General features: G+C 36.7%; 1 protein-coding gene across 3 annotated transcripts; it reads right to left on the bottom strand.

The window, feature by feature from the left end:
* Nucleotides 1-5,777: 5,777 nt before the first annotated feature.
* On the bottom strand, nucleotides 5,778-8,036 carry LOC112178697 (short-chain dehydrogenase TIC 32 B, chloroplastic). Of its 3 annotated transcripts, none has more exons than XM_024316884.2 (8): nucleotides 7,680-8,036; nucleotides 7,344-7,575; nucleotides 7,167-7,246; nucleotides 6,922-7,078; nucleotides 6,709-6,793; nucleotides 6,502-6,589; nucleotides 6,351-6,397; nucleotides 5,778-6,265 (listed from the first exon to the last, which is right to left on the bottom strand). In XM_024316884.2, exons 1-8 carry the CDS (start codon nucleotides 7,801-7,803, stop codon nucleotides 6,068-6,070), a joined length of 1,011 nt encoding a protein of 336 aa, XP_024172652.1. In that variant the 5' UTR covers nucleotides 7,804-8,036; the 3' UTR covers nucleotides 5,778-6,067. The 3 variants fall into 3 exon arrangements, with proteins under 3 accessions (XP_024172652.1, XP_024172653.1, XP_040367359.1); XM_024316885.2 differs by having other exon boundaries at nucleotides 6,709-6,790; XM_040511425.1 differs by lacking the exon at nucleotides 6,351-6,397 and having other exon boundaries at nucleotides 6,138-6,265; nucleotides 6,439-6,589.
* Between the last annotated feature and the right edge of the window lie 3,639 nt (nucleotides 8,037-11,675).

Below are 11,675 nucleotides of genomic sequence, written 5' to 3'. Positions count from 1 at the left end.
TTTTTGTAACTAATGTAGGAGAAGTTTTAAATACACCCCCCTCAATTACTTAATGCACATCCCTATATTTTTTTGTCTAATTTTTAATCAAACTTCCATCTATGCCCCTCCTCATGAAATAAATAAATGAGAAAAACTTCAAAAAAAAAAATTCATCTGCAATGTATCTTAAATTTTTATTTAATACATTCTTTTACTATAATTTTTTAATTTATTGTGAAATTAATTGCTAATTAATTCGGCCACATATCAATAAGGTAATTACTAATTACATTTCTTTTTTCTCACATCAATGAGGTTGGTATATCGCTAGAAGATTGAATAACTTAATTTTCTTACCTTTGTGATTCTTCAAGTTAATATCTCTAAGATTTTAAAGATTCCATATATGTCAATATTTTCATGATCTATATAGTCATCGTCAATATTAAAATAAGTAAAGAAGGAGCCATGGTGGTTGTTTGGCAAACAAAGTGATTGTTGATGATGTATTCATGTATGCAAAATATATTTGATCGTTTTATAACCTCTTTAATATGTTTCAACCAATTTGGTTGCTTGCTAGTTATTCACGTGGACTACAATTATTTCATTTGTCAATGACGTTCACGTATGATCTTGCAGAGAGATCGATTGTATCATGAAGACAAGGAGAAAATTTAACTTATAAAAAATATTTTATTAATATTTTGATATATAAAGCATTTAATTTTTAGTTTATTTTTGTGGATTCTTCTTCGTTTTTTGTTATTATTTATTTATTGATGAGGAGGGTATAGAAGGAAGTTTGATGACAAAAAAATATAGGGGGTGTGCATTAAGGAATTGGGGGTGTGTATATAAAACTTCTCCTAATGTAGTTTGTTTATTTGTGTGTTTCGAAGCCTAAGAATTGTAGATTATTAAAAAATAAAGATAAACACAAAACAAAATAATAAAAAATTGAAAAACTAATTAAAGTAATTTGTCTATTCAAATATATTCCTTTGTATTTGTTCATTAAAATTCTCAAAGAGCAATTTAATTAAGACGAGCTCCTAGTTGAAAATTTGTACAATAATAGTTGAAGCTTGACCATTAAAGCATGTGCTCGCAAACTATTTGAATGATTCGTTAATATCGTTTTAGAAAAGAAGTTATTTTGTAGACAGTTGTAATTAACTGTTGACTGTCTTGATCAAGGCCTAAAAGTAAGAACCACAAACAATGTTAATTTGTTCACATGATTCATAGTACTACGCAGTAAATATACAAGCAATGTCGAATCTTTTATTTCTCATTATCGATGTTTCAAAATACATGAAATCTTTACATACCTACTAGTGTGGTCAAACTTTTCAATTAGTTATATACAAACATATATCTTATGAGACCAACAATGTGGAGGAAAAAGCAATTTGCTAATATGACCGTTGGATCTGATCATTGCAGGATAAAATAGCTATGCTGAAACATTTACCCTCTTTGGTATTCGTTTAAGTCTCAGTCCATGTGATCAACTATATATTATTAAACTCAAATACTCGTAATTAAAATTTTATTTAAGTAATATAGGTTTCTAAAGATAAATTTAAAAAAAAAAGAGGTCGAGCTTTTTGTAATGTAGTTTTTTTTTTTTGAATAACTAGCATTCCTCCATACATACTCTGTATATGTAACATGTTTTTCCGTTTAGAAAATAAAAAAGAAAATGAATGGAATAAAACATTTATTGAAAGAAGATAGTGGGAGTATAAAAGTGGGTTGTGAGATTTTTTTATTTTTTTATTTTTAATACGAACCTATATTGTCCCCAAAAAAAAAAAAACCTATAAGAAAATTGTCATATTTACCCTTATAGTTTATTTATTCTCAAATTTTTTTAATCTCTTAGGGTCATTTATGTCAAAAAATTTGGTGTTGGCAAATAAAACCTATTCTCTTAATAATAGTGTAAATTAAAATAAAAATTAATATTTTTCTTAAATAATGTAGTTTATTAAAAAAAAAGCAATTATAAAACAAGCGAAAATGATATTCAAAATTAAATAAAATTTCTACGAAAATATTTTTGCTTCACCCAAAATTAACCGGCACCTCTACTTCTTTATTCCAAATTGAAAATGATATTTTTGCTTCAAAATTAAATGATATTTTATTTATTTATTTTTTTGAAGTCTTATTGATGTAATGAAGAAAAGACAAAAAATAAATTAAAAACCAAGAAAAAACCAAAGGAAAATAACAGAGGCAGGAGTCGAACCCACATATCTCCAATTATAACCCTACGCCTTTGCCGCTGTCCCGAGCATTGTCGATACTAATTTTTTTACTGGTTTTAATATTTATAGTAGAGTTCGAAATCAGACAGAAACCCAGAATCCCAGATTTGCTTCTACAGTTCTACTGATGGATCTGTTCTTCCGTTCTTCTTCGACCTCCTCCAGATAGTTTTCAAATCTATTGATTGCTCTATCCTTTGACCTCAAACTCATTTGAGAAGGAAGGCCCGACGATTCGTTTTCCGGCGGCAAGAAGCAACGATGCCGACCGGCCAGACGCCAGCGGAGGAGGTGGCGAGAGTCGCGGCGATTGGAGCCGCAGAGATGAGAATGAGGACCCTAAACCCTCAATTCCCTCCTCCCCTTTTCCTTTGCGACCCGATCAGATTAAGCCCATAATCTGAGAACCTCCTGCTCGATTGCTAGAGCGGCATGCTACGCTTTTCCTACTTTTCAAATTTTACCTGGCTTAATTGGAGAATTTGAATATCTACCCATCTCATGAGTTTCTACCATGTTGACCAAACTTTTTTGGGTTTCAATTCTGTTAACGGGCGTTAGTATAGATGTTAGTGCACGTGGATGACTGGATGAGCTGAATGGCTCAGATTACATGTATGGTATTATTTAAAGGAGTATAATGCCACATGTGCGTCAGTGTAAAAACACTGACAGTGCATAGAATCCTCTTCCTTTTGGGCTCACAAGTGAAATTTGTTCGACCGGGCCTTATTCCAATTTTCTTTATGAATTTGATTTTTTTTTTAATTTTGAGAAATCATACAAAGATATTACGTCACGATTTTTTAGTTCCGTTAGTTCGATAAATGTGCAAAAATCAGTTTTCCCTCAAATTTTGAAGACAAAATTAAAGCATGCGATTTTGACCAAAAATTGCGTGTTGTCCACAATTTTGAAAGAAAAAAATTGATTTTTTTTGAGAATTTTTTTTTTGGTTAAGAAAGTTATGGGCTCTAGTTGCTGCGGGATTGAGGCAGAAACAGCAATTAGCTTATACTTTTTTTTAATCAATTTTTTTTTTTTTTTTTGCACTTTGAGAATAAATAAATAGTTTTTATTCAAAATTATAAGTTACTAGTTAAATGAGTGCTTAATGTCCCGTGGCGTTCGGAAGAGATTAGTTCGGCTCTGCTGGGATACCCCCCCGAAGGATGTGTGTGTTGCTAACTACCTACTGCTAACCTCCCCCAATCAAAAAATAAATAAAAAATTATAAGTTACTAGTCAAAGCCTATGTGACAAGGTGAAAAATCAGAGATTTTAATCTAAAATAGCTAAGTTGATGCTATGTAACCTGGAGCATCAATACATTGAGTTGATTGTTGGTATATGGTGCATGCAAAACTGCAAATACATTTGCTACATTTAGTCGTTGTATTGTTGATGGACTACATCTATTATGATCGTCAAAAACGTGTTTAAGACATTCAACATCGTGGAATATGCTAACTTATCTACATCTTTATATACAAGAGTTTATGGATCTGGACAACATCCTAATCGTCTAGGGTTGCCTAGCAGGCTAGTACAGAATATTGTTGATGAAAGCCATGCCCAAGAAAATGGACTTTAAGAGCAAGTGCAGCGGTTGCACTTTGCCCGAGCAAATTGGGGGAATGATGATGTGTTGACCGGCCAAAGTCATTTTGTTGCTTCCACCGGTCCATCTTTGACCAGGCAAGGCAAGCCTTGCCTTTTCATGACCAGGGCCAAAGAAACGGGCAAGCAAATGACTAAATTCTTGACTGGGGGTGAGGGCTACCAGCTCGGCTGAGGAGAGAGAAGAGAGAGTTTCAGGGGTGAAAGTGAAGAAAAGCAGAAAAATCTGTCCTTATGAAAAAGGACCAGAAATTTTTGCTATTTATAGAAAATTTTCAAATTTTCAAAAATTTATAACTAATTCATACGAACTCCGATTTTTGCATTCCACATATGTACGAACTCGTATCGACGATCTCTATAACTTTCATGAAGGAAGTTTTCCCAAATTATGTATGTGTAAAAAGTCGATTTTCGAGACCCCCCTACAATTTTTTCTAACATTTCACACCCAAAAAAATTGTTTTCAATGAACATATAATAATGAACAGTCTTGACCGGTCAAGAAAAACAACGGGTGTAAACCCATGTCCAGTGGCAGTGAATAGTAACTTGACCGGTCAAATTCTTGACTTCTCGACTTTGCCTTTTCTTGACTACGGGTGAACTTGCTCTAAAAGGAAAAGAACCCTGGTCATCAGGTTGATCAACAAGTTATTTCTCGTTCAAGTCCAATGTACCATCATGATTCATGCATGGTCACACGGAATGGTAATTATAAAGCCTTTACCTTGTTTTTCAAAAAGCAATGTAAATGTCACGTCTGTAAAAAGCATTGGCAACTGTTGTGTAATGTTAAAGATGTCTCACTTTGTGTGTAGCCAAAGCTTTTGACTACTGTATGATTTCATTGATTTGATCTTGGTCTCCTTTCGATTTCCATTATAATTCACACTTTCAAACTAAAGAGTTTGACACTAGGTTATAACTTATAAGCTCATGCTTGACCGGCCACTTAGCATGCATGGTTAATTTTCATGTTTAATTATCTCAATTAGAGTTAGTAGGAAGTTTAATTTATAACTAATCAGAGCAATAATGATGTGATGACAGAGGCAGATAGACAGACTCTGTCACCGTTGTGTAGCTCTCTAATGCAATGCCACCTCTGGGAATTCGTGTCGTAAATGGAAAACGAAACAGGAAGCATCGAAAGTGATTCTGAGACACAGCCACATTGAAACTAGGGTTTCTGTGTATTACTCATGGCCTTAAAGCCTTTAATGCTTCTGCTCTACCTTCGATTAACACACACCCATCCCTCATCCTTGTCTTTATGTTTTCTCAGCTAAGCTTGCCAGACCTGGCTCCCTAGTCTTTGTGCGTTTGCTAATTCCAATAGCAGCTGGTCAAGTTCATCATCATCATCTTCTTCTTCTTCTTCTTCGTTACTGTCCTAAACAGAATAAGACGGAAAATAAAATGTGCATCATTTCTTCTTCCTTGGGTTGAACGCATGGATTAGTCACCGCGCATGTTAGAAGTAGGGCCATACCATAATCCCAAAATCCAACCACCACATGCAACTAACTCAACCCATGTTCTTAATGCCCTCTTACAATTTATATTCCCCTCCATTTTATTTCTTTTATGTCAAACATGTAGTACACGAGCAATCAAAAAGAAAGAACTGTACACAAAATCATAAAGAAATTATGCCCAACGTATATACAAATGCAAACTAGGGTTCCAAGCACTTTCATATCCAATCTAAGTCCACATAATACAACTTTAATTGATCGGATCATATAATCCCTTTCTTATTTCATTATATGCCCCAATCCAATCGAACTCAAGCATCATTTCATAAACAAGATATATATAGAACCAACACATGGAACAGGAAGGTGTACTGGCCATGACTTGTACTACCAACTAAGAAAACCATATTGATCATATTTTTAGATCATAAAGCCTTTCTTTACCATTACATATACTTAAAGCTACAATATATTCAAAGCTGTGTACCAGGTATATATATTATATATATTTGGGTCGATATTCTTCTTTCCTAGCTAGCTCTCCCCCACTACATAACTGTATCTGGCAATATATGCTATTAATTAAGACTAAGTACAGACATTAAGAAGTAATTAACTAGACTAATTAATGACTAAGATATTGTTTTTTCCTGTTCTTAATATATATCTACTAGTAATATAAGGATATTGATCATCATCCCACTTCTAGTCCTTCAATTGATCTGCAAAAATAGCACCGGAATCTTTGGACACCATGACTTCAGAAGCGGACCATAACCGACTAGCTTCCACCAAATTAGACCCCAATTTTGACGGCGATGTCTCGTTGCAATCCGCAAAATACTTCCCGGACACACCGATCAGCCGTGGATGAGTCGCAACGTAACATGTCGTGGCTGCAGCCTGAATTAAAATTAAGATTAGTCCCGACATCCTTTTTTTGTAATGTAAACAAAATATTTTGATATTCATTCTCCAAAAAAAAAACCTGAGGTATTGTTTTCAAGAGCTTGGAAGCAAAGAGGAACACCATATCTACATAATCCAAAACCCAAGAGGCCAAGATTGATCAGTACCAATTATTAATTAAAACCCCAAAATTAACATTGTTCTTCCCAAATTAAAAATATAAGCCACACCAGTAGCAAAGCCTTCACGTTCTCTGGTGAGTCGGGTCCTAACAATCCCCGGATGCACACAGTTCACAGTCACGTTGGCCTCCATTTCCTGATTTTATTTAAAACCAAAACCAATAATTACCAAAGAGGAAAAAAACAAAAATCGCTTTTGAACAACTAAAACTGATCCATGATGATGATGATCAAAGCCAGAGGATAAGTACAAACCCTGAGCCTGCGACCGAGTTCCTTCGTGTGCAAAACGTTGGCGAGCTTCGAGAGCGCATACGCACGTGTCTCGTCGTATTGGCTGCTGAAGATCCAGACAAAGTTTCCAATGGAGGAGAACAAAATTTAATGAAAGGTCAAACTCTCCGAGACAAATTTTAATTATAACTAAATAAACAATTCACATGGATCGAAGATTCTCATAGACCTCACCTTCTGCTCCGGCTTATCTCGCCGAGGTATCGGATTGTATCTCCGGAAAACCAGCCGTGAATAGCAGACGACACGTTCACTATTCGCCCTTGGACGCCGGTGGCCTTCGCTGTTTGGATCATCTTGTTCAGCAGCAGCTTCGTCAACAGAAAATGACCTGAAAAAGAAAAAACCAAAAGACTCCCATATAATCTTCGTTAATTGATCCGCAACTGAACTAGTCAAGCTCAGGAACTTCCACTTACCCAGATAATTAGTAGCAAAAGTCATTTCTATTCCGTCTTCGGAAATCGCATGCTCGTGCGCGAACTTACCGGCGTTGTTTCTAAAATATGAACCAAAACGGTCGATCAATACTTCAATACATTTACTTTTCTGCGATTTATGAACAAGAAAAAAAAGGAATAGTTTGGAGAACTTACATGAGGAGATTAAGAGGTAGGTGGAGGGACTCGAACTCCGACACGAAGTTTCTAACGGAAGCAAGGGAGCTGAGATCAAGCGCCATGACAATGATCTCCGAGTCCGGAAACTCGGAGAGGATTCGCGCCTTGGCGTCCTCGGCGGCTTTAAGGCTCCGAGCGGGGAGGACTAGCTTGGCGCCGCGCTTCGCTAACACTCGCGCAGTCTCTGCTCCGATCCCCGACGTAGCACCTAATGAAAAAACAACCATATATACGATCGTTGATCAAAAGTTCAGAACCGCAAACAAAAACTGGTTGTATTTTTTGGGTGGCGCCGATTAGAGGAACACGTACCTGTGATGATGGCGGTGATGGAGCGGAGATCGGGGCAGCTGTCGGTGACTTGCTCCGCGGTGCTCTTGGAGCCGTAACCGCTGGTGCCGACGGAGCCGATCAGGTACTTCACGGTTTCGAGCATTTTTTGTGTTTTGTTTCAGCTGGTGTGGTTTGGTTAATTAGTTGTTGTTTGGTGTTGTTGATGCTGCGGTAGTTGGTGATATCAGTGACTGAATTGACTACGTTGACCAGAACGGGAAAGAGATGTGAGCTGAGCAAGTAAAGGACGTACGTGTTTGGTTATTCACTGAGCTTTCTGAAAGTAGCCGCTTTGCATTCAATAGTGAGGCTCAGAGAGAGAGAGAGAGAGCAGCGGGGGGGGGGGGGGGGTGGGGCAGTGGATTAGAGGGATGCAGTTTATAAGGATGAGGTATGGCTCCTTTGGTTGAGAGAATCAACTAGAGTTAAGAAAGGAGGAAGAAGATTATATATTTGTCAGTGATTTGATTGAGAGATGATTATATTTTAATTTCGTGCATGAGTGGGTTAATTTGATTTTTGTTTTTCTTGGTATTTTTTTTTTTTTGATATAGAAGAAAAGGAATATGATATAATATGATTTGTGGGTCTAATTCAGGAGATTCATTCAAACATTTCTTTAGAAGATGATTTCTTTCTGTAAAATCATTTGGTACATGATTTTGAAGGATCATATCCAAACCATTACATAAATTAAAGATAACTTTCGTTTTTGGTTAAAGATTTTCATTTATGATTGAAAACTTGAAAAATGAAGAAGATATATATACTTAAGGCCAAAAAGAAAATAAGAAATCTTTTTATTATTTCATAATTCTCATCTTTAATGATTCACATGTATTGTGATCATATAGTCAAACGTTTTTTCTAAGGTACATACAACTGATACAAGTAGGACACTTTTCGCTAATTGGTGATCGTTAATTAAAATGCATTCTTTTAGTTGAGATAATAACAATCTAGGGTTAGGTACAATGTCCCCCCCCTGTTTGAGCCCAAAAGTATTTTTGGTAGGATCTTTTGGTGGGTTTAAGCCAGTGGGCCGATACCTGCGGCCCAAAAATAAAGCTACTCGGGTTTGGGGTATAACTTCGCCCATTCCGTGACTCATAAGGAAACGAAACCTTCTTGAGATTGAGTAGTAGAGATTGAATAGGAAGCTTCAATTAATCATCCTTCTAAGGCAAGGAGCAGTCAAAACCCTAGGGTATAAATACAGGGTTAAGCGGCGAAATAGGAGGACCTCTCTCGAATCAACTAATCCCATCGATTACAAAGCCTCCCCGGAGCAAACCTTCAACCTCGTTGAAACCCGGTGATCGCCCGCCAGTCCTAGTCTCCTCGCGAGCCGACTGTCAGCATCACCAGATCAACTCAGCGACCGTGCTTCCAGTCCTAGTCTCCTTGCGAACCGACTGCTAGTGCAACCGCCACCGATACAACCAGCGAAGCAAGGGTAACGCCCTCGCAACCCTGCGAAGCTAAAGATACGCTTTAGCAAACCCCGTGCTTTCTCAGAACTTCCCAGTGATTGCTCTGCTCAACCTACAACGTTGAGTATCGATTTTGGTGACCGAAGAGATCACACCCAAAGTCCTTATCCATAAGGCAAAAGTCCTTTTCCGAAAGGCAAGAGAAGAACCCTGTGACGAGGTTGGTGCTCTCCTCGTCCACATCGCTTGAAGAAGAAGTCAGGTCAAGGGACTCCCCCGACGACTGCACCCCACGGTGCTGGCACTCCTGCGCAATCACTCTCTCAAAAGAGACAGTTTGCACGCCAACTGGTTTTGGAGCCAAGCACCCCCACCAATGTATTATGCAGTTTCATTAATTAAAACTTGAGCAGCCGCACCGGTCTTAAAAAAAAATGTGAAAGCGACTGATATAGTTATGAATTGTTAAAATTAAGGAGCCGTGACCACTTACCCAATTTTAGCCAAAAAAATTGTCAACTTACTCCACTAAGAGTTTTTTAACCCCAATTAATTGACAGTATTGCTCTTATTTTAATTAATAAATTGGATTAATTTCAGTTTACCCCCCTGAGGTTTGGAGGTGTCATCATTTCACCCCCTCTACTTTCAATTTTGAATTTTTACCCCCTAAACTTTCCAATTTCAATCAACCGTGTCCAATTTCTCTTATTCCGTCCAAGGTCAACGTTAACTTTGACTTTTGAGGGGTAAAATGGTCTTTTCAAGATAAAAATATATTTAAAAAAAATTCTGTTTTTTTTTTTCTTCTGTTTCTTCGTTTTTTTTTTTTTTTCTTTCTATTTCTTCATTTTTTTTTCTTCAACCTATATACCAAAAGTTATAATAGGTTTATAAAAACAAAAAAAATACTCTAGGTGGTTGAAAGCCGCTTGCTGGTCTACGATATTTGTGATATATCTCCGATAAAGTGAAGAATTTTAGGATATATCCCTAATAAAGTGAAGAAATATCTGTAAAAAATAATTTTACACTTTATCTAGAAATAAATATCTGTAAAAAATGATTTTACTCACTTGCTGGTCTACGATATTTGTGATATATCTCTGATAAAGTGAAGAAATATCTGTAAAAATAATTTTACACTATCTGTAAATAAATATCTGTAAAAAATGATTTTACACAGATATTTCTTCACTTTATTGGGGATATACAGATATTTACAGATAAATTGTAAAATCATTTTTACAGATATTAGGGATATATCCTAAATTTTTTCACTTTATTGGAGATATATCACAAATATCGTAGGCCAAAAATGATTTTACACAGATATTTCTTCACTTTATTGGGAATATACTGATATTTATTTACAGATAAAGTGTAAAATAATTTTTTACAGATATTTCTTCACTTTATTAGGGAATCCTAAAATTCTTCACTTTATCAGAGATATATCACAAATATCGTAGACCAGCGAGTGTGTAAAATTATTTTTTTACAGATATTTTTATTTCTAGATAAAGTGTAAAATTATTTTTTACAAATATTTCTTCACTTTATTGGGGATATATCCTAAAATTCTTCACTTTATCGGAGATATATCACAAATATCGTAGACCAGCAAGCGGCTTTCAACCACTTAGAATATTTTTTTTGTTTTTGTAAACCTATTATAACTTTTGGTGTATAGGTTGAAGACAAAAAAAATGAAGAAATAGAAAAAAAAAAGAAACAGAAAAAAAAAAAAAATTTATTTTTTATATATTTTTTTATCTTGAATAGACCATTTTACCCCTCAAAAGTCAAAGTTAACGTTGACTTTGGACGGAATAGGAGAAATTGGACACGGTTGATTGAAATTGGAAAGTTTATGGGGTAAAAATTTAAAATTGAAAGTAGAGGGGGTGAAATGATGACACCCCCAAACCTCAGGGGGGTAAACTGAAATTAATCCTAATAAATTACACTCAAATCTCTCTCTCTCTCTCTCTCCCTCCCTCCCCCCCCCCACCGATTTCTTCTCTCACCGTAGACTTTCCTTCTCTCCTTGCCGGATCGCCGTCAACCTCGTTCCATCCCCGCAACGCAGTGGAAAAACGTCACCCTCTCCAACCATTCCCTTCCCCATGCAGGAATCAAAAGCCCAGACGCAGATCGAAAAATTCCGATCGGATCCAGCCCATATCGGGCCAGATTGCGCCGAGACAAGCAACGTCACCACCATCCCATCAACTCCAGTCCACCTCCGAACCCGCAACACCACTCTACTTCGACACACCGATCCTAACCCCAGCCAACAAGAAAAGAACCATCACCCACCAACAGCCCTGATCTGCTCTACCATCCCACCAATCCCTCGTCCCAGATCGAAGGTTCGCGAATACAGGCAAACAAACTCAAAGGGCCAACAGGTGAGGCGTGCCAAACCCGACCAGTTCGGCGGTTTGGGGTGGCTGGATTGCGGCAGAACCCGCTTGGTTGCAAAATTGGGTGGAATCAAAATCCAGGTTTGGAAGAGAGAGAGAGGCGTTCATGTGAT

The sequence above is a fragment of the Rosa chinensis genome, chromosome 7 (assembly GCF_002994745.2).
Source record: "Rosa chinensis cultivar Old Blush chromosome 7, RchiOBHm-V2, whole genome shotgun sequence".
NCBI classification, from domain to species: domain Eukaryota; kingdom Viridiplantae; phylum Streptophyta; class Magnoliopsida; order Rosales; family Rosaceae; genus Rosa; species Rosa chinensis.
Note: the sequence above shows the minus strand (reverse complement) of the source record. Positions and strands in the feature narration are given on the sequence as shown.